General features: G+C 41.0%; 2 protein-coding genes and 1 pseudogene across 2 annotated transcripts; all 3 read left to right on the top strand.

The window, feature by feature from the left end:
- Positions 1-33: 33 nt before the first annotated feature.
- LOC110059918 (tubulin-specific chaperone E-like) lies at positions 34-10964 on the top strand. The gene is made up of 17 exons (XM_089279606.1): positions 34-166; positions 1270-1354; positions 1878-2069; positions 3242-3330; positions 3776-3875; positions 4199-4301; positions 4561-4634; positions 5466-5582; positions 5776-5840; positions 6404-6474; positions 7096-7171; positions 7258-7331; positions 7857-8013; positions 8696-8764; positions 8856-8915; positions 9591-9682; positions 10838-10964. The coding sequence occupies exons 1-17, from the start codon at positions 49-51 to the stop codon at positions 10925-10927; spliced, it is 1632 nt and encodes a 543-aa protein (XP_089135732.1). The 5' UTR covers positions 34-48; the 3' UTR covers positions 10928-10964.
- A 126-nt stretch (positions 10965-11090) lies between these two features.
- On the top strand, positions 11091-15296 carry LOC149096783 (uncharacterized; annotated as a pseudogene).
- Positions 15297-18919: 3623 nt separating this feature from the next.
- Positions 18920-22014, top strand: LOC149096782 (uncharacterized). Its single transcript, XM_089280238.1, has one exon. It carries the CDS (start codon positions 19010-19012, stop codon positions 20738-20740), a length of 1731 nt encoding a protein of 576 aa, XP_089136364.1. The 5' UTR covers positions 18920-19009; the 3' UTR covers positions 20741-22014.
- The last annotated feature ends 1422 nt before the right edge of the window (positions 22015-23436 follow it).

Below are 23436 nucleotides of genomic sequence, written 5' to 3'. Positions count from 1 at the left end.
CACTCCGTGGTTTTAACCAATCAATACTTGAATTATATTAATTTCCTGATGCTGCTGTCCACAATTTTCGCTGTCAACAATATGGCGGATGAGATTGGAAGGAGGGTTTTGTGCGAAGGTTTTCGCGGTGAATTAAAGTATATAGGGGTTGTTCCTCCTACCTCAGGTAAGTAGGCAGGAAAAATAACATTGTTGAAGCCTTATCTTAATATCAGGGCCCACACGGAGAGAAAAGAATGCTTTAAATAATTGTATAAAATTGCACTACAGTGGGTCTTAAATTTCACCTGAGCTGATCTATAAATTCTCAATCGTCAGTGGAACTTACCCCTTTAACTCCAAAGCTCGGGGTAAAAATATTCCTTACAACTCAGAGTATCTTGCATTGAATTTTGTGAGGGAGAATTTAACTCTAACTGGATATTTACTTGTCAGATCTCATCCTACATTGTCATAAATTATCCGTTCTTGTACCTGTGGATTTTTTATTTATAAAGGTAAATAGGTTAAGCCTAGTCCTCCACATTTGCAACATAAGGACATACCAGCATGAAGAAAAGATAGTATTTCCCCTGCGTCATTATGTTTATCTGACTATGTTCCCAGTTATGTTGTTATGTTGTATTGTTCCCTCCTGTGAGGGTCGTAAAGGGGGGGTATAGATCACGTTTCACGGAAAATAAAGCAGACCTTTCACAATTCACGAAAAATACAACATTGGCATTTCACGCTTCACGGAAAATAGAAGAGAACATTTTGGAAAATCACGGTTTACGGCGACTATGGAAATCACGATTCACAAGGAAAAAAATGGCAATTTCACATTTCACAGGAAATAAAAAGGGCCGATCACAGGTCACGAAAATACCCTTTACCACCCTCTCCAGTGACATAAAAGCAACAATACCATACGAGGCGATCTTTTTGCATTTGCCTTACCTTGCCATTATGTCATTATTTTGCTACCGTAAACAGGGTCTTACTGTATTGGTGAGAGCACTTCAGCCTTGAAAATGTTAGTCACAGTGTGCTTGGTCTTTCATTTTCTTCCCTTTTTTCTTGCTATAGATTATCTTTGAACAGAATCTACACTCGCATAACATAAAGGGATGAGATAGAATGTCCTTTAGGGAGGAAGTAGGAAGTAGAGCCAACAAATGAACTTCTTGTAATGACTTTTTTAATTGCTGGCGATTTAGTTTTGCGTGACTAATTGAATTGTGTGATGGGGATGACTAATTAAAACTAAGGACAGTGCGTACTTTGTAGGTGAGTGGTATGGTATTGAATGGGATGATCCAGATAGAGGCAAACATGACGGAACCCACGAAGGAGTTAAATACTTTGTGTGCAGGTAAACAACATTCAATACCCTTCATTATATACAACTGAGATTTTCCAGAAGCCTGAACTAAGCAGGGCAGCAGAAAACAAAACTTAGAAATGTATATTAGTATGGAGTGTTTTCTAAAGGAAAAAGTCATGTCATTCCGTTGTTTCTGTAACTTAGTATTACATGCTCCAATAAGTTTATACATCAGTGATGGTAGAAGCAGGAGTGGACTTGTTGCAAAACCTCTTTGTATAACGCAGTAACATAATTATATGTTAAGTGAACAAATTCAGTTTAATATTTTAATAATCTTATACCTGGTCGCAAGCAGTTTGATGAGTGCTTTTGGGTTCAAGCCCTCAGTGGGGTCATTTTGTCAGGTTCTTCAGGAAGAAAATTGAAGAAAACTATAATGCTGGGGATAACCCAATGATTGACTACCATTGCATGTATGAGGGGGTAGAGAAATACTCTAAGTCTCTTTATACATGAAGACTCATGGGCTACTAAGCTAATGACCACTGACTTTTCCTTTACCTTACAGGCATCCAAAGAGTGGTTCTTTTGTAAGGCCAAAGAAAGTAGACTTTGGAATCAGTGTTATTGAAGCTCTGAAGGAACAGTATGGGCTGGGTGGTGATGGGATCAACAAAGAAGACATGTATGTTATGAGTGGTGGAAACAAGAAAAAACCTGTAGAAATGGTTGGAGCAGATTCTATCCAGGAAAAGCAAAGGTATTTTTAAACACTAGACAATCCAATCCATTAAGTTCTCAAGCTTTGTCAGCTCATCAGACACCAGTTTTTGATGACATGTTTTCCTGCCGGCTGAGCATGCAAAAGAAGCAGGAAACAAAGTTCTCCCACACTGAATGGGGGAGCTGGGTACAAGTCGGGATGTCAGTTTCGCCCTCAGTCACGTGGTTCAGTTTTTCTTTTCTTGCTGGACAGTGCAACAGTTTTCCCACCCTCCCACCCCTTAGGAAGTTCTTGCCTAAAGTTAATAGAAGTGTATCAACGGTTGGGTAGTTTTTTCCTGTTGTTGACTCAGATTCTGTTATCGTTGTGATGTTGATAGAAATGTCAATAAAGTGCTGTTGCATTGTGGTGTGGCAGACAAATGGCATTCAGTGTGTGAGAACAGAAATTAATTCCAAGATCAGAGATGAAAGTTGCTTGAGTGAGAATGTGAGCTACAAAGATGACCTTGTGTGTGACTGATAGCTACATGTATGATGACCTTGCTTGTGAATAATCATAAGACAAACTGGATTTACTCAGGAATTTAGTTTTCCCTGTGATAATTAGTTATGGGTCTTGTTAACAAAACCTCAATTTCAAATTTAACATGTCATGCATGCACATATATATATATATATCTATCTATCTATCTATCTATCTATCTATCTATCTATCTATCTATCTATCTATCTATCTATCTATATCTATATCTATATATCTATATATCTATATATCTATATATCTATATATCTATATATCTATATATCTATATATCTATATCTATATCTATCTTTCTGTTTAGTTGTTATATATTTACTATGTTGTAATAATCTCTTACTGACTGGGCACAGGGGCAATATTGGCCCAATGTTGTGGCAGTATGGACCAAGCGCAGCAAACTTAGGGGACCAATAATTTCCCTAGTATGGCTCAAGCAAGCTAGGTTAGTAAGTAGTTTATTATATGGGGCTTGGGCAAGTTGCAAGCTTTCTAAAGCAATGACTGTTTCAAGGTAAGGGTCCTTATGGCAAAATCCCAAGAAACCAATGAGAACACTTGGATTTACCTCAAGACTATCTTGCTGTATAGTAACAGAAAAATTACCATACACAGTAGATAGTGAGTAATCCTTATTAATGACAGTTTGTTCATGCATTACTTTTCAGTAACTACAAGGAACTCAAAGTGGTTAGTTTACGAGGCATTGTAGTCAATGGACCAGACAAAGAGACTGATTTTTACACAGTTGCACCAAGTATCCTGACAGTCAGTTATGTTATCATATGTGATACATGTCAGGCTTTTGGCCAGGGCTTTAAAAATTGGGCATCCAAAACGTTTTATAGGGCTACAGGTGCCACTCTCATGGTGGGATCTTGTGGCAAAATTTAAAATGCTATGTAAGCCTCTGCCCTTTTGAGGGTAAATTTATTTTGATACTTTCAAATTTTTTCTCAATTTAGAAATAACTCACATTAAGTTTCTCTAAAATGTGAGCATCCATGCAAGGATGCCTGGGTGCTCATCTGGCTAAAACCCTGATATTGAACGTGTTATTAAGCAGCTGTATAATCTTCATTTTGTATTGATAAGTTAATTTGACATTGAATTTCCAAGGATTTGGCACCCAATGTAGGTCTTATTGTCATCATGTACATGTAATAGTTGTTTGTCTTGATTTCTTCTTAACATAAGTTCAGATATATCAGAATTAGACCTATCTAAAACCCTTCTGTCTTCTTGGAGCGATTTGGCTTCTATCACGAGAAATTTGCGGCACCTCCAAATACTCAATGTAAGGTAAGGAAAAGTGAATGCCATATTTTACTCCTGTTACTTGAAGTATTTGTGATGTTTTCTAATATTAACAACAACTACAGTGTACCGTACATATAACCTCGTTCGCTGCAAACAATGGTCTACATCACAACAGGCCTTAATAAAAGGGTTTGAAATGATTTAAATGTACACTATAATGCAACCATAGTGGAACATTTTATAGTTACTCATTACAGGGAACTGAAAGTCCAGATCATAGGATTCTTTCTTCATCTGTATTTTGATATTATGTGGTAGGCTGGATTGTTTTAACTGATTAGCATCCTCTCCATTGTATCCTCCAGTGAAAATGTTCTCAGATTACCACCTGTACCAGAACAGCTTCTGCCATCATTCACTACAATATCAGTTCTGTTTTTAAACAGAATGCAACTTCATTGGCAAGAGGTAAATATTTCTGCAATTTTCCATGTTAGGTGAGAAATATAACATAGATAATGAGTGATCATACAAAAGCTCAAACAGTTATATTGCTTGCGATCTTTGAAAATTCCTCTAAATTAGACATTACTTGAGGTTCATTCAATTTTTAGACAAATTTATCCTCAAATATCACTTATAGTATAAATCCTTACTTGCTCTCACATTTATGCAATAACCAGAACACCAATCATTTTGCTGTTACTGACTTTTTTATCCACTCTAGGTAGAGGTTATTGTAAGTGTGATGCCATCACTCAAAGAACTTCATGTTTGTCACAACTGTTTAAATAACCTCAGGTAAAGTGACAAAATACATAACAATTATTACTCTTTCATATCTTGCATTGGTGATGGTTCTTAAAATGTTGCAAAGGCAGGGCTGTCATTGAGGGCTGTAACCCATAACACCTGTTACAGCTGAGTATGCTTGATTTTCCCTTCAAGATGCTATGGGTGAAATTGCCTGTTGTTGATAGAATTCAACCACAAAGTAACAAGTTTGCTACGGGTTTGGAGAATGAGACTTCAGGTGACTCAAAACTTAATGACAGCCCTGCAAAGGGGCAAAGTAAAAGCATCAAAGTTGCAAGAAGATTGGAGGAAGTGGATTCTGCACCCTTTTGTCACCAGCATTTTTAGAGGACAAAGACTGATCATGATAAAGGACTTACTTCTGTTATAAGTATTAATAACTTCAAAACATGTCAAACATACTGGTAAGTCTGCATAGGAGCCAAGTGGCCCATCAGGTCAGAGTTTAACTCGGTTTCTGTAGCATGAAGCGACTAGGAGTATTTCTACTCCCCCCTGGATGGGATGCTAGTCCATTGCAGGGTTACCCCCAATATCAAGTTTGCTGGTAACCATTTATACATCTGGGTAGAGAGAGGCACTGTGAGAGTACAGTAAAGTGTCCTGCCCCAGAACACAATGCAATGTTCCTGGCCAGGGCTCGAACCTGAACCGCTCAATCTGGAGACAAGCACACTAACCATGAGGCCACCATCATAGTATTGATAATGGATCAGGTTCTCCAAACTAGCACTATGTGAATTGTATGGAGACTACTAAGGAGAGTGTGTATGTTGACATCAGGGCTTAATTAAAGAAATGCCATTTTCTTTGTAGAGGGAAAGATGGTCAGCTTTGTGAACTGCAAGGACTCCAGAATATAGAACTTTTAAATTTGGAAGGAAACCAGCTGTCAGAGTGGAAAACAATTTTAAGACTGGGACATTTACCAAGGTAAGTTAGAAACCCTTTAAAGCATGCTATAATGTCCATATTAATCATTGACACAGACTTGGGCTGTAAAAATGTGTTTAAATAAGGTTTCTTCATTTATTTAGCTCTGCGCCAAATTTCTTTTTTAGGCTCAAATGTGTTTAAATAAGGTTTCTTCATTTATTTAGCTCTGCGACAAAATTTCTTTTTTTAGGCTCAACTGTCTTATTTTAAATGACAATGGTATAACTGGTGTTGAATTAGGAAACAAAGTTCAAGGTTGGTATTACATGTGTAACTGCTGTTTCTGTTTGATTTTAACCTTGCAAACAGCAATATCTAAATTCTCCTTTGTGTGTTCCATACATTTTCCATAGTTCTTGTTGAAGGAATCTGGTTTAAGATAGGTCCCTGACGTTTTCAGTTCCGGCATGAAAGTGAGCACATTGTTTTGTGCCATGCAAAATAATCTTTACACTAAAGCAAACTTAAGAGTGACAACTTGGTCAGGCAGAAAACTATAACAGCAAAAGTAGTAACTATATCTTAAAAAAGAACTGTAAAAACTTTGTCTTGCAATTTAACTTTAGAATAAACACCATATACAGTGCAGACCAAAAGCTAAGTTGTAACAATTTTGTGTAGCATTATGGCTATATAACAAGTGCAAATGGTTGTTTAGTTATGATGTCTGCACGCATTACGTGCCTAGAATGCTGTCCAGTGTTCTGTATTGTGATTTCTGTTGCTCTTTATTCAGTTACATTTTTTGTATTGTTTGTTTGTTTGTTTGTTTGTTTGTTGCATTAGTGCACAAACATGTCTCATTTATTTCTGTTCAGATGGACAAGGCAGTGTTCCTCTTTTCCCTGCTTTGGAATCTCTCTCACTCAGTAACAATAAAATAAATGAGGTAAGAAAAAATCATTACTTTGTTCCGCTCTGGCTCATTGCTACAACATGAAAGGAAAACTACAGAGTAAGGAAAGAAACTTTGCTCTCTGAGCCCTTCCCTCCATAATAGAGATAAATGGGTTCTTGTAGATTAGGGTAACCTGAGAGAATGCAGGGACTAAAAAAAAAATAAATTACAATATTTAGAGAGGAAGCCACATCAGCTGTAGCTGGTTTTCATGCAGGTGCTCTGTCCTGGTCAAATTGGAATTTGGAGTGTTGGTTTTGTGGAGGGAGGAAAACCGGAGAACCAGGAGAAAAACTCTCAGAGCAAGGCAAGAACCAACAACAAACTCTACCCACTTATGGCACTGGGCTTGAATCAAACCCAGGCCACATTGATGGGAGGCGAGCGCTCTCACTACTGCGCCATCCCATTTCCCCAAAGTTAGCCTAGCGTAGTCCCCAAAACTAGAAAACTAGGACTAGCTTGTGATGGACCAGCATCCCATCCAGGCGGGCGGGGGGAGGGGGGGGGGTAGCAATACTCCTAGTGGCTTCATGCGACAGAAACTGAAGTTACATGTAGGTGCAAGCAAGATAAACCTGCTTTATAATTACAATCATGATGTCGTTTCAGATTCACAGTGTAAACGAGCTAAATCACCTTCCCTCTATGAATGCGTTACGCTTCAAAGGAAATCCTTTATTTCAGGGTAAGATGTATATCAAACAGATCTGTTTTTATTGTTCTCGCATCAAGTACAGGATACAGTTTGACAGTATTGGTTTGTTCTTTCAGAGGAAACTACGTTCGAAAGTCGTCAAGAACTGCTTGCTCGCCTTCCCTCACTCACTTCACTTAATGGAAGCCCGGTGAGTTGCTCAGAGGGTTTGTTTGTGGTGTGAGATTGCACAGTCGTAAAACAACCAAAGTTTAGCATTTGTAAAGTATTATTCACGAAATTGATGATCATCTTTGGCGGCAAAGGTGTTTGAACACCACTCGGATTTTAATCTAGAGTGCGACATTGAGGGATTTCCAGAATTGAAAAATTCATGTATGAACTCGTTCGTTTTATGCAAGCTTGTCACGTTGGGCACAGATCGTGTTTTTCCGAAGGATTCCGCAATTTTGTTATGTCTGAAATCAAGAATTTGGAAACATCAGTCGTGGATTGGTGCCTTGTACTTTGCGATTACAGTTGACGGCCTTTTCTTTTGTTTGTGTTTCTTTTCTTTGTTTTGTATCTATCTTTCTCTTTATTTTTGCTTTGTTGCTTCTGAGTTACACATCAGATTTTTCTTCTTTTTTGAGACAATCACACCAAAACACCTTTTTTTGCAATTCAGTGACACCAAAACAACTTACAGTGTGTTTTTTTTTTCTTGTTGTTTTAGGCCAATCTTAAAGAAAGGGAGGCTGCAGAGCGAGCCTATTTAAAGAAATACGCCAAGTCATGGGTTAATGCTGGTGGAAATCCAGTAGAAGGGAAAAACAGTGAACTACAACCTGAATTTGTTGACTTACATCCCAGATATGAAGAACTTGTCAAAGGTTTGAAACCAATGTTATTCATTCAGAATATGCATAAGTTTTCAAAGTGTTTTATTCTGTTGAAACGCATTTGGGTGTGATAAGGCATTGGTTCCAAGTTGGGTAACAGTTTACAGTCGTCAATATAAGAGTCTTAATGCATGGAATTAATGTTGGGAAATCCTGGAAATTAATTAAGAGCAGGAATGAGGGAATATTGGGTTATGATGGATTACAAAACTTACTCCTTGCAAGCCAAACAACACAATCACCAAGCTAAGATGGGACCGTGGGACCCACAAGTAAAGTGAAAAAGGCAGCGGCCAAGGAACAGCTGGCGATATACTGTAGAGAGGTCTACGAGGTGGACAGGCTTGAAATAGTACCAGCTACAGAGAGAAGTACAGGACAAAAGGGGCTGGAGAGGGGTCCTGGAGGACTGCTGCCCCACAACGCTTGCGTCAAGATCTTATGACACCGTCGCTGAGACTAAAGTAGAATTGACACCCAGTTGCCTCTTGCCCCAGAATCATGAATTAATATTAGTCCTAAACAATTTGAAAACGTTTAAGTCAAGTTATTCCGAAGTTGTATTTAATTGCTTGAAAACAAGCTTTACGATGTTTTGGAAGTTTAATTCTGGACTTTCTAGATGCTAAAACCAACGTGTTTTTATTTTGAACCTTTCCATGTTACGTTTCAGTGCATGGAGTCCCTGCTGAAGCCGAGCGAAACCAGAACACGTCGAAAACTTTAAAAGACTCTTTGATTTGTATCCTTGACTTTCTTTTTCTTTGCCATGTATCCCTTGTTGGCTCGTTACTTGTTAAACAGGCTTCATTCCTTAACAAGATCTATTTCAGCTGTTACAATTACATGCCCTGATGCTCCTGATAAGAAGTCTGTCACAAAAAAATTGCCAGGTAAATCATTTACCATGTGTGCTGGCTAAAATACCACTCTCGCAAACCCTGGCCACCCTGACTACGTATACCCTGGCAACCCTCTCCGCACTCGCAATCCTGGCCATTTTCATCACCTTGGCCACCCTCGCTGCCCTGCCACCCTGGCCACCCTTGCGACTGCCCTACCCTCATCACCCTGGCAACCCTTGCCACCCTTGCTATTCATGCCGCCCTGGGTGCCCTGGCCACCCAGGCTCCATTCTCACCCTCACCACCCTGACCACCCCCCCCCCCCTCCCTTGCCACTCTTGTTTCTCCTGTATCTCTCGCCACCCTTGCCACTCCAGCTTCCCTGGCCACCCTGATCACCCTCGCCACTGTCATCGCCCAGGCCACCCCTGCCACCCTCCTCAACCTTTCCCCCCCTCTCAACCCCCAACCCATTCGCCACCCAAGCCACCCTTACTACCCTCACCAGTTTGGCCATTCTCACCTCTCTAGCCACTCTTGCCACCCTGGGCACCCTCGCCACCCTTGCCACCTTGGCGAAATCGCGAGAGAATTAAACCCTTGGTTAAATTGTTATCACGGATTAACCAGTTGTCAATTTTTGAACTGCCGCCCTCAGAAGTATAACGGTTTTCCATTTATTGTTTAGAAGGAGTCAAACTTGAGCATTATTTTATCATACAGGAACTATGACGATAGGAAAACTTAAAGGATTATTTAATCGGCTTTTCAAAGTCGATAGTTCTGACCAAAGGTTGTCCTCTGTTGACAGCAAGGTAAGTGGACTGAGGGGAGGACTAATAGTAAACCTTGTCATTACGAAACCGCGAAAGCTTCTGAACACTTGTTAGAGTGCGCTCTAAGTATCATTAGGGAGCTTAAGCAAACCATGGCGACGACGGCAACGAAAACGTCTCCAAACAAAAGGTTTAATGAGTAAAACTAGCTGTGCATGTGCGTTATAAATCTTTGTACATTTCTTTACCCGGCGTCCTCTGCAAAACAAGAACGTGAAATGACAAAGTTCTGCGTAGTCTGAAGAATGCAAACGACGACGGCTAATTTTTCGTATTTCCATTTGGAATTGAACGCTGTCATTGCATATTTAGTCTGAGCACGTTTTCAGAGCCATTGGGGTTCTAAACAGATCTAGATAAAATATAAATTCGTTTTTAACTAGACGTATTGGCTTATTGTGCTTTATGCCTTGGAAGCGATTGGCTCGGTTTGTTTCCCGGTTTGTTTCCCGGTTTGTTTCCCGGTTTGTTTTCCTCTGTGACTTTTTCTTTACCATCAAGATTGTTCGCTGGAGGCAATCACAGCTTACAAGAGCCTAAGTTACAGAAGAACAGCACTGCTGGTCAAGACTACTAACAACAGACAGTCGCTTGGTTTGAAACCAACAATCTGATCTTGTTTGCATCATATCGGCCAAGGACGAAAGAGTCAAAAAAAGAAAAACGTCCGCCCAAAATGGCTCTTCAGTGTTTCAAACCCCTCCCCACCCCCCCACCCGCCAGTAGTGGGAGGCGCGGTGGCCTCATGGTTAGTGCGCTCGACTCCGGATCGGTTCGAGCCCTGACCGGGGATATTGCGTTATTTTTTTGGGCAAGACACTTAACTGTCACAGTGCCTTTCTCCACCCAGGTGTATAAATGGGCACCGGCGAACTTAATGCTGGGGGCAACCCGGCAATGTACTAGCATCCCATCAAGGGAGGAGTAGAAATACTCCTAGTCGCTTCATGCTATAGAAACCGGGATAAGCTCCGGCCTGATGGGTCACTTGGCTCGCATGCAGACTTATTTTGTTTATTGAACTCTGTTTCCTTCAGTTGATTTGGTTAATTAAATTTTGCTGGTCAAGAGTGAAGTCTTCTATTTAGCGATGTAGTTTTGTATTGACTAAATGTGTCCGTTTTCTGTTTACAGCTCGGTCGGGAAGTTGAGTTGGACGATGATCTTCGACAACTTACATTTTATTCTGTGCAAAGTGGAGACACTATTTATCTTAGGTGGTGACTGAAATGTCAAATAAAATCGACTGAAACAACCCCGACTAATCAGCGTACTACGTTTCTTGGAATTAACCAATCACCGCAGACCTCGTCTACTCACGTCGAAAGGGCGGGAAAGTTGAGTAAAGCCTGCTGGCTGCTATTGTCGTGACCATTCATACCTCTTACTAACCGGGTTCGAGTGCCGTACTGGAAGTTACGGACCGAAATTTTTCCCCATCGATTTATGGCCCAAGCGCGAAGCGCGCGGGCTATAAACTGAAGAGGAAAAACGAGGATCCCTATCTTACAGTACGGACTGAGAAAACGCGGTTACTATGATATTTATTATATCTCTACTGTGTGCCTGACGGGTTCGGGAACGATTTTCATTCACGCGGAACGGCTTCAAATTTCTGACGCATCTCGAAAGCAAAACGAGTCAATTTGAAATCGTTGTTAAGTTATTCTTTAGTCGTTAGCAGGTTTTAACAGACAATTCAGAAGTAAAAGAAAGTTTTAAACTTTTACTTGATAAAAAGATTAATAACACTTGGCGATAAATCACGAAACATTTTGGCAACAAAAACAGCTTTAAATTTTAGCGGGCTGTACGGTAGAATACGGCCCGCTAAATTGATAGACTGCAAAACAGTCGTTTTTGGACGTTTTCGGAAGGCGCGAAGCACCGTAAGCGCGAGCCTCACGTGTGAGGCGAGGAAACGACTGTCGGCTTTTCATACAACGAATTCGTTCTAAGCGGGGATCGTATAATGTCACAGAGGTGACAGAAATTGCTTGACAGCTCCACCCACATCTTACAGCGGTTTTCAATTACACGCGACCTTCAGCGCAAAAGCGTGTAGACAAAATCTAAGTTTTGGTGGACGTCTCGTTGCCGACTGTGTGTAAAATTTACCTGAAAAAGTGAAACCTTGCAGCGGTCCACTCGTGAAAATTATCATTTTACTTTCGGTATGAACGGAATAGCTCACTAAATACATTGGTATTAAATATTCCTTGAAATCTATGAATGAAGACGTTTAGCGTGGTGAAGTCCGTTTAAGTGGTCTGGCAATAAATTCAAACCTCGCCAATGCCTGTCAACCGTTGGTTGATATAAGCAAGTCAAACTTTCAAGGAAACAAAATCGCTCTCGTCGGCCTGAACGAAATCTTGTCGCCCGCCTGCACATTACGGGATCTGGCGATAAATGCACAGAACGCGGGATATTCTGTGCTGATTTTTTATTTTCGCCCTGCACTGCTCTGGCTCATTGATGACAATGGAATGCAGACTGACACCAAGGACACATTGCTGATTCCGGTTTTACATGACAACCAAACGGAAGCAGTTTGCCCCCTACAAGACGCTGACCGAAGAAATGTTGACATCAGTGTTCAAACAGAATACCTAACGAACATGCAATGGTATTTAGAGAGACTTTAATATTGGTTTCTTTTGGGCCCAATAATCACATTTGAACGGCTCAGACGGAAAAAGAAACTCTGCTTCATGTCTGGCGTTCTACAACAAGATCATGAAGAGAGTGCCATTGGGGACGAGCGAAGCGTTAACGAAGGAGGCCTTCGCTCAGAGACGCAGAAACCTGTGGCAAATTATGACCAAGAAACGGAACATGACCAAACTGGAAGCGAAGAACAGCCTCTAATGGTTGTCGTAAACGATCCACGCGCTAATCTAATGACGACGACGAGTCACGAAACTAGTACACGTGTGGTAGTTCTTTTCAGAAAGATGTTCGGCAAACTAGCTGTTGCTAGTGGTTATGTGATTCTCATTGTAGTAGCTCTCCCGGTAGGTATATCCAGTGGAGGATTGTCCTTTTTTCGATTTGATGAAAACGAGAAACCCGTAACAAAATCTTTCTGGGATGTCCTTCTAAAATTTGACGTCAATAACCTTATTGACTCGTTGGGCAATAATGGAGGTATTTCGGCAACATTCATTAAGGTAACTATACTTGACTACTTTCTTCCTCTATGGTGGTCATCCCTTCGAATATTTTGTTTTTTCCTGTACAGTTCCTCTGCGTGTAAAACCACGTGGACCGTCCAACCAACTCTTCAAAACTAATTCGAAGTGATTGGTTTGCATCAAACATGTATTTGTTCAGTTTGGGTGTAGTTGTTCCATATTGTTCCCTTAGTCCCTTAATTGGCATGTTTGTCGTTGACTTAATTTTCCTCTCCTATTTTGCAACCTACAACATGGTCTGCACCATCTGTAATCTACTTTTTATTATCATCCTAAACAAACACAAAGTTGTCACAAGGTATGTCTTCTACATCAGTGTATGTATGATCTGTGCTTATATTGAAAGTGACATAGCAGCCGTGTATTATTTTATGATGAATTCTGAAGGCTTGCTGGCGAACCTAAAGCTTACTGCCCTGCGCAGGGCAGCCACTGGGTTTACTCTGACTCTCAGTTTCAGTTCCTCTATGCACATCATTCGCAAGCTTACTAAGCCACAGGAATCTTTGTTTGAGGGGCTGGGAGAAAAGTGAGGTACCCTAATTTTCTACCTGTCTCCTTGACAGGCATTTTCCATATCTGATCATTAAGTGCTTCTTGGCGAGTGAATAATTACAGGTTAACGCACTCAGCGAGTGAATTATCGGGATTTACCTGCACGAGTTCACTAACAATGAACGAGAAATTTCAGTACCACTCGAGGCTTTGCCCAGTGTGGTATTGAAAGTTTCGAGTTCATTGTTAGTGAACGAGTATAGGTAAATCTCGATAATTCACGAGCAATGAGTGCGTTAACATTTTTACTATTCAAATTGAAGACACTGCGCAAAGAAACACTGCATTGAAACCACTATATTTGAGTCAGCCGAAGCCATGGTGTAATGACAATGGTGTGTTGAATTTACACCACGGCTATTGCATTACGATAATGATGTCAAAGTGGTTGTCTCGTTGTAACCCAGTATCACGTGGTACAAATCAGCCAATCAGAAAATCGGAATTTGTACAGTGTATGAAAGTTGAATAATAATGAATGATCATGACTTCGGCTTCTTTGCGTCAGTTAAGGTGGCTCCATAGGGTAATCATTTATGGTGTTGCGCGCGCAAGTGTTATGTTTTGAATTTCGTTTTTGCATTCGTTTTGACACCCAGTCCTCTCAAACTTATTACATGTAATAAGCAATGATTAAATAGCATTTACTATCATCTCTATTAAAATTATGGGTTTTAGTCTTGAATTATAAATGCCCAAACAAATGTGTTTTTAACTTTTTTATGGCTTTATCTGTGATTTTCTTGAATTTCCGTGGGTGAAGTCGTCCAAAATCTTCACAGCATATCGCTTCCTACGGGATACGAATTTTAAACACGAAAAAAGTGGGGTTTGTAAGGGCAAGTTGTCTCACCGCTGCCAAAAAACTGGTCTTATAGATTTCCATGAAAAACGAGCTCCGACTAAGGTAAAACATTTACTACCAAGCTGCCAAATTTTACGAAATTTCACCGGAGGAAACACGAGAAAATTCACTGTCAGTTTTGCTGTTTGGGCTCATGTTGACATCATAAAATATCGAAAAACACTGATGTTTTCCTTCGCGTGCAGATTCGACTTGATCTCTCGTCCTCAGCGCGCGTGCGATCGTAAAACTATAGGGAGCCACCTTAAGCCTGGTTTGCAAAAGACTACTGCATCCCCGTATAGTGCTTTTGCTCATCTGGCTTATGCTTTAATGCGCTAGTGAAAACCTGGCCTCAAGCAATGTTTTTGTCAATGAAAAGATGCGTTGTGCAATCTTCAAGGGTTTAGAATACAAGAAACTTGCCGGGATTGTTCTTGATTTTCACTCATTTGGCGATGCTTCTTGATAGTAATTGTGAGAAAGCTTTCAGTCCTCCAGATTTAAAAATGCGTGTGTCACACAGGTTATATATCACTAACTGATTCTATAATTTAACAAGACTTTTCTCTGCCAAATTTGTTCTGATGCAGACACAGTTGTGACATTTGGAGTTTCATTGAATTCATATGTTAGAACAATAGATTTTTGTGTTAAACATTTACTTCATCTTAGCACAGTATAATGGTGATTGATTGCTGTGTTGTGATTAAGACGAGTCACAGCGACAAAAATACTGTAAAGTCAAATGTTATAGAGACTATGCAATAATTGGTTCTTTGTGTTAATTCCAAGAACACTGACAATTACAAGTATTGTATGCAAGGTTCTTGTATTTGCTGCAGTGCATGTCACATGTTATTATAACCTACATTAAGATTTTGTTGTATCATGTCTATAGAGATTATTATTGATTACAAGTTGTTAGACTAGATCTGATGCTCTGTATTCAAGGGTCATCCTTACTGAATAAACTTTCTTACTTTTGGGTTAAAAATATGATATGTGTGTTTATACTCAGTGAAGGAAAATGGTACAGGGCGTAGCGAACTTTACGGACCTGGATTCAGCAAGGTTTTTGTTTAAATGATCCAAGAAGACCGAGAATATTGAGAAGCATCTTAAACCGCTGGCGCACCCTACGATCAGTTATGGAGCCGGGCTGCGCAATCACAACATGCCAATAAGAAACCGAAAGCTTCTCTAGTTCAGATTTGAGGTAAAACAGTGATCAACAATCAATATTTCGTTGTAAAATTGCTAACCATGCACTGTGGCAAACAGTTTGATTTCTGCGTTGTTGGTATCGAGTCCATGGCTAGGTTACGCTTCGTTTTCGCAAACGCTCTTTTTATAACTGTACAACTGATGTCGTTCCAGATTTAATCTGACGGATCTGTTTTGTTTGGTCGTAAAGCATGCTCGTCGCTCTCCTTACGGGTTGGGCGGTTTCTTCCCCAGTCCGTGAAATCCACAGGAGACCCGTCATCCCAGTTGGTAAATGTACCACTGTTCATATCTCTCTCTAGTTCACTCCATATTAGCCACTGAAGGCGGGATAACAAGTCTGTATACAGGCCAAGTGTCTGGCCCACAGGGCCGGAGCTTATCCCGGTTTTTGTAGGAATATTTCTACTCCCCCCTGGATGGGATGCTAGTCCATCGTAGGGTTACCCCCAGTATTAAATTCGCCGGTACCCATTTGCACACCTGGGTGGAGAGAGACACTGTGAGAGTAAAGTGCCTTGCCCAAGAACACAACACAGAGTCCCCGGCCAGGGCTCGAACCCGAACCGCTCGATCCAGGGACGAGTGCACTAACCATGAGGCCACCGCGCCTCTACTAACAGTAACGGTGGTGAAATCCTGTTCCGAGGCAGAGTGGATTGTAGTGAAATGGGCCCCAACTAATTCACTTTGTGTCTTAGCGGTCTGTTTGTCCACAGGTGATGAGAAGAACTTGTGACAGGAGCCAGAAAAGCAACCAGCCATCAGAAGAGTCACAAGGTGTTGCTGAGTAAACAGGAAGGCACGGTGTAAATTTGAAAAAGGAAACGATGTAAAAGAAATTGTAATTTGTCAGAATTTATCTGTGATTATCATGTCCACGAAGCAATCCACAACAGAAATGAATACAAGAATACATAAATGAAAACGCCATGAAAAACAAGACTGAAAGACTGAAAACACGGTAAAAAACAATAACTATATTTAGTAGTTAGTGTGTTCTTTATGCAAACTAAGTTAGCTACAGATTCTTACCCTAAGATGTTTTAGTTACACCTTGAGAAGTCGAGGGATTGTAACTTGAACTGGAACGGACTGTGAAGCAAACAGTAAACGGTCAGAAGCCAAAACGATATATCTGTAAAAGCTTAAACGCTGTGAGGAATATTACTTTGTTTGTTTGTTTGTTTGTTTGTGGTCGCCGTAATGACAGAAACATCAGAACTAAAGAACTCACAACATGACCAACTCCCAGTTGGCTTGATAACTCAGTTGGTAGAACACTGCACCCTTATAAATCGGCCAGCTTTCAATAGTTATTGTGGAAAATCGTTATATTACGATTATTGTGGTCATCATGGACATGTTGGGCATGCACGACTATTGTGGTCTGGTCATGCGAGGATCTCTGGTAATGTGATGCACACTGTGATAGAATACGACTTAGATTTTACTTAGAGACATTGCTCAGTCTTCAAGGGCGTGTCGCATGTAGCGTTTATGTATTTTGTACCGCAATGCAATCATCATGTTCAAAAACGGCAACAAATCGGATTTCAGAAAGTGTCCCAAAATGCACTAAATGGCGTCGAGGCGTGTCTAGACTTTCAAAATTTCCTGACACACTACCATCTGTTCTAGTCCTTGTGCCTCCTTACTTCAGGAGCCCATTTTAAAATTTGTTGCCATGGGGCTTTTTTTTTCCACGGGTCATATGATTCCTCCCTTTCCTGATGAAACACTTTTTTATCCTGTTGCCGCCAACTGAGCCATTTCAGTGTGATTACATGAAAGTACAATCAGAGGTGATCTAGAATAGAGCGAGAGACTTCCGTGACCAGAGGTTAGCGAGGAACCAGATTAGAATCATTTTGGCGAGGGAGCGCATTTTTATCAACCGAGCGCCATCTGGGATTCAAACTCGGAAGAGGCTTGAGGAGAGACGAAAAGGCGTCTTAGGGAGTTGGAGTGAGACTGAATTCGAAAGAGGAGTAAGCCAACATGGCAACGAATCTATTCGATCGCGAGCTCATGGGCAACCTTAAAATCCGGAATCCGGAACCGGAACCGGAACCGGAAACCAGAAACCGGAAACCGGAGTCCGGAATAGTTACTGAAAAAGGTAGAAAATGCCATAGAGAACAGGGTCTCCGTCGGTGGCAACCCCCTTTACATTGACAGTCACGTCCCCACTTTCGATGTCCAAAGACTGACCTGGATCGTCTAAATAAATTTGTTTTTCCCAACAGATACGAGACTAATTTCAGATCAACACTATTTCCACGCTGATACTGTTACAGATCAGCACTACATATTCTTGCCGGCCATCGTATCAAAACAATTTATAGAAATGTTGCATACTTACTTCCGTCTGCTTCTCGCTTGCGAACGGATCGGACCACATGTTCTTAAAAGATGCTAAAAGACTGCCAGAAACTCACCGCAATAGCTTGTTGCTATTGTGCTACTCACTAGTCTTCTCAGAGCAATTTGATCTCAACAAGAACCGCGGTCTCACCAGGGCCAGGTTGAATAAAAGATGGGTAACTTAGCCTGCGTGTCAGCGAGAACGATCTCGTGTTTGGGCCGGGGGCGCGAGTTGCGAAGCTGCGAAAAGGCACTCGCTCACATGCCAATGCAAAAAGACACTAGACACTAGAGCCTGCTCAGACACTAGAGACAGATACTAGAGCCTGCTCGCAATCTACGGGTAACTCTATCCACCTGAAAAATCACTAACCCTGACTGGATAGTGATTTACCCAATGGATAGCTTTATCCAGCTTTTGAACAACCGGGCTAGCTAAGGGCTGTTCATAACTAGTCAAAAATGTTTTAACAATTACAATTTGTGGTTGAAGTAAAGCAAAGAAAATAAGTAACAACAAAATAATTTTCCCTATATTTATTTATTAGACATTGCTGAAGTGAATTATTTCTATCGTCATTCATAATATCTGGATTCCGGATTCCGGATTCCGGATTCTAGTTTCCGGTTCCGGGTTCCGGATTCCAGGTTCCGGATTCCAGGTTCCGGATTCCAGGTTCCGGATTCCAGGTTCCGGATTCCGGATTCCGGTTTCCCGATTCCATATTTTAGGGTTGCCCCGAGCTAATACCGACAACTCGCGAGTACAACGTGCACATAGAAAACGCCTACACTGCAGGCTGACTTTCATGCAATAACGCAAATATGTCAGGAGCCCATCACAATTGTCACGCAAGACAGCTTCCGGTCGGGACAAAATGAATCATGTCGAGATTTTCTCTATCAGCCTGCGTTAATTGATTTTTATAGTATGTTGAGTCAACTAAATAGAGTGTACCGCTGTCCGCCATCTTGTATGATCTCGTTCCCAGGGTCCTCTACCACCCCAGAGCGGACCCTGGGAAAGAGGTTGATAAATTTTTTCACGGTTTGTGGCCACAGCCCGGAAGTAGTTACTCAGTCGTACTTCGCAATTCATCTTTTTGTGGCATTAAAATGTCGCCGAAATGCATCAAGATAAGCAGTTGTGTCTGCTTCCTTATTTTGTCGTTCGTTCTACTTACTTTGGCTGCCTTTTCCCTCGCATCAAGGAGGTTTGTAATTTATTTTACATATCGCTTGAGCCTCCAAAATCCAACGTTGACATTTCAGGATGGGTATGAGAGCCAAATCAATTTACGCGATATGTCTTCTGACAGAAAGTTAAACGCACCTTCACTGGAAGTATATATTCGGGCATCACAAGGGGAGGAAGGCCAAGAACTCCGTTTAAGTGGTCTGGCAGTATATTCAAACCTCGCCAATGCGTGTCAACCGTTAGTTGATATAAGCAAGTCAAAATTTCAAGGCAACAAAATCGCTCTCATCAACCTAGACGGGCTCTTGTCGCCCGTCTGTACATTACAGGATCTGGCGATGAATGCACAGAACGCTGGATATTCTGTGCTGATATTTAATTTTTCCCCTGCACTGCCCTGGTTGAGTGATGACAATGGAATGCAGACTGACACCCAGGATAGATTACTCATGATTCCGGTTTTATTTGTCAACTCAACGGAAGCAGTTTGCTGCCTAGAAGACGCTGACCGAAAAAATGTTGACATCAGTTTTCAAAATGCAGACGACCTATCTAACATGCGATGTTACTTATCGAGCCTTCACTATTGGTTTCTTTTGGGCCCAGTAATCACGCTTGAATGGCTCAGACGGAGAAAGAAACTCTGCTTTAAGTCTGGCGCTCTACAACAAGATCATGAAGAGAGTGCCACTGGGGACGAGCGAAGCGTTGGTGAAGGAGGCCTTCTCTCAGAGACGCAGGAACCTGTGGCAAATTATGACCAAGAAACGGAACATGACCAAACTGGAAGCGAAGAACAGCCTTTAATTGTTGTCGTAAACGATCCTCGCACTAATCTAATGACGACTACGAGTCACGGAACTAGTACACGTGTGGTAGTTCTTTTCGGAAAGCTGTTCGGCAAACTAGCTGTTGGTAGTGGTTATGTTATTCTCATTGTAGTAGCTCTCCCGGTAGGTATATCCAGTGGAGGATTGTCTTTTTTTCGGTTTGATGAAAACGATAAATTATTCATAAAATCTTTCTGGGATGACTTTCTAAAATTTAACGTCAGTAACCCTGAGTCACTAGCCCCGTTTTTTTCGGCAACATTCATTGGGGTAACTGTATTTGACTCCTTCCTTCCTCTGTGGTGGTCATCCCTTCGAATATTTTGTTTTTTTCTCTACAGTAGGTTTGCCTGTAAAGCCACTTGGACTGTCCCAAGCTACTCTTCCAAATTAATTCGTAGTGACTGGTTTGCATCAAACATGTATTTGTTCATTTTGGGTCTAGTTGTGCCATATTGTTCCTTTCCCATGACCGACATTTTGCATACTTTCCTGTTTTCCTATTTTGCAACCTACAACATGGTCTGCACAATTTGTAACGTACTTTTCGTTATCATCCTAAACAAACACAAATTTGTCACAAGGTATGTCTTCTACATCAGTGTATGTATGATCTGTGCTTATATTGAAAGTGACATAGTGGCTGTGTTTTATTTTATGAAGAATTCTGAAGGCTCGCTTGCCAACCTAAAGCTTACTGCTCTTCGTACAGTAGCCATTGGTCTCACTTTGACTCTCAGTTTCAGTACCTCTATGCACATCATTCGCAAGCTTACTAAGCCACAGGAATCTCTATTTGAGGGGCTGGGAGAAAAGTGAGGTACTCTAATTTTCTAGCTGTCTCCGTGACAGGCATTTTCCATATCTGATCATTCAGTGCTTTTTGACGAGTGAATGGTAAATGTCTTCGGCTTCTTTGCGACAGTTAAGCCTGGTTTGCAAAAGACCACTGCATCGCCGTATAGTGCTTTTCCTTATCTGGCTTAAGGTCATTCCACTGAAATAGAACCGGCGCTGAGATTTTTGCCAAACTTTGCCTATTGACTGTTTATGTTGTAGGAACTTAAATTTGTAAATAAAAATGACAGGTCCCCATGTTCGTTTAGGAGCAACAGCACCTTGTTTATACGATATAAATCTTTACAATAGCACCATGATTATAGTCACAATTGCTTGCTAAAATCACGTTTCCGACGATTGTTTCTTGCTCAACACCAAGAATTGGCCCATATTTATTTTACAATTCAACACAACAGAAAAAAATGATAGGTCACCGTACTCGTTTTCGAGAAAATGACGATTTACCTCTATGGTGAGGTCCAGCCGCAAAGAAAAAGCCGCCATTTTTTAATGCGCGCGAGCTAATCACGCGTGAAATTATGCGCATTAGGGATGCGCAATGCAATACTGGGGAATGACCTTAATTGCTTATGCGCTAGTGAAAACCAGGCCTCAAGCAATGTTTTTGTCAGTGAAAAGATGCGTTGTGCAATCTTCAAGGGTTTAGAATACAAGAAACTTGCCGGGATTGTTCTTGATTTTCACTCATTTGGCGATGCTTCTTGATAGTAATTGTGAGAAAGCTTTCAGTCCTCCAGATTTAAAATGCGTGTGTCACACAGGTTATATATCACTAACTGATTCTATAATTTAACAAGACTTTTCTCTGCCAAATTTGTTCTGATGCAGACACAGTTGTGACATTTGGAGTTTCATTGAATTCATATGTTAGAACAATAGATTTTTGTGTTAAACATTTACTTCATCTTAGCACAGTATAATGGTGATTGATTGCTGTGTTGTAATTAAGACGAGTCACAGCGACAAAAATACTGTAAAGTCAAATGTTATAGAGACTATGCAATAATTGGTTCTTTGTGTTAATTCCAAGAACACTGACAATTACAAGTATTGTATGCAAGGTTCTTGTATTTGCTGCAGTGCATGTCACATGTTATTATAACCTATATTAAGATTTTGTTGTATCATGTCTATAGAGATTATTATTGATTACAAGTTGTTAGACTAGATCTGATGCTCTGTATTCAAGGGTCATCCTTACTGAATAAACTTTCTTACTTTTGGGTTAAAAATATGATATGTGTGTTTATACTCAGTGAAGGAAAATGGTACAGGGCGTAGCGAACTTTACGGACCTGGATTCAGCAAGGTTTTTGTTTAAATGATCCAAGAAGACCGAGAATATTGAGAAGCATCTTAAACCGCTGGCGCACCCTACGATCAGTTATGGAGCCGGGCTGCGCAATCACAACATGCCAATAAGAAACCGAAAGCTTCTCTAGTTCAGATTTGAGGTAAAACAGTGATCAACAATCAATATTTCGTTGTAAAATTGCTAACCATGCACTGTGGCAAACAGTTTGATTTCTGCGTTGTTGGTATCGAGTCCATGGCTAGGTTACGCTTCGTTTTCGCAAACGCTCTTTTTATAACTGTACAACTGATGTCGTTCCAGATTTAATCTGACGGATCTGTTTTGTTTGGTCGTAAAGCATGCTCGTCGCTCTCCTTACGGGTTGGGCGGTTTCTTCCCCAGTCCGTGAAATCCACAGGAGACCCGTCATCCCAGTTGGTAAATGTACCACTGTTCATATCTCTCTCTAGTTCACTCCATATTAGCCACTGAAGGCGGGATAACAAGTCTGTATACAGGCCAAGTGTCTGGCCCACAGGGCCGGAGCTTATCCCGGTTTTTGTAGGAATATTTCTACTCCCCCCTGGATGGGATGCTAGTCCATCGTAGGGTTACCCCCAGTATTAAATTCGCCGGTACCCATTTGTACACCTGGGTGGAGAGAGACACTGTGAGAGTAAAGTGCCTTGCCCAAGAACACAACACAAAGTCCCCGGCCAGGGCTCGAACCCGAACCGCTCGATCCAGGGACGAGTGCACTAACCATGAGGCCACCGCGCCTCTACTAACAGTAACGGTGGTGAAATCCTGTTCCGAGGCAGAGTGGATTGTAGTGAAATGGGCCCCAACTAATTCACTTTGTGTCTTAGCGGTCTGTTTGTCCACAGGTGATGAGAAGAACTTGTGACAGGAGCCAGAAAAGCAACCAGCCATCAGAAGGGTCACAAGGTGTTGCTGAGTAAACAGGAAGGCACGGTGTAAATTTGAAAAAGGAAACGATGTAAAAGAAATTGTAATTTGTCAGAATTTATCTGTGATTATCATGTCCACGAAGCAATCCACAACAGAAATGAATACAAGAATACATAAATGAAAACGCCATGAAAAACAAGACTGGAAGACTGAAAACACGGTGAAAAACAATAACTATATTTAGTAGTTATTGTGTTCTTTATGCAAACTAAGTTAGCTACAGATTCTTACCCTAAGATGTTTTAGTTACACCTTGAGAAGTCGAGGGATTGTAACTTGAATTGGAACGGACTGTGAAGCAAACAGTAAACAGTCAGAAGTCAAAACGATATATCTGTAAAAGCTTAAACGCTGTGAGGAATATTACTTTGTTTGTTTGTTTGTTTGT

The sequence above is a fragment of the Orbicella faveolata genome, unplaced genomic scaffold (assembly GCF_042242905.1).
Source record: "Orbicella faveolata isolate gen_17 unplaced genomic scaffold, um_ofav_v1 contig_47, whole genome shotgun sequence".
Lineage (NCBI taxonomy): Eukaryota > Metazoa > Cnidaria > Anthozoa > Scleractinia > Merulinidae > Orbicella > Orbicella faveolata.
The sequence above is the reverse complement of the archived record's forward strand: the minus strand, read 5'-3'. Positions and strand labels throughout refer to the sequence as shown.

Coding starts and splice junctions, on each gene's coding strand:
- LOC110059918 (XM_089279606.1), top strand. CDS start 49: ATGCTGCTGTCCACAATTTTCGCTGTCAACAATATGGCGGATGAGATT. Junction 1,355..1,877: donor GTTAAATACTTTGTGTGCAG/GTAAACAACATT, acceptor TTTACCTTACAG/GCATCCAAAGAGTGGTTCTT. Junction 2,070..3,241: donor TCTATCCAGGAAAAGCAAAG/GTATTTTTAAAC, acceptor ATTACTTTTCAG/TAACTACAAGGAACTCAAAG.
- LOC149096782 (XM_089280238.1), top strand. CDS start 19,010: ATGTCGCCGAAATGCATCAAGATAAGCAGTTGTGTCTGCTTCCTTATT.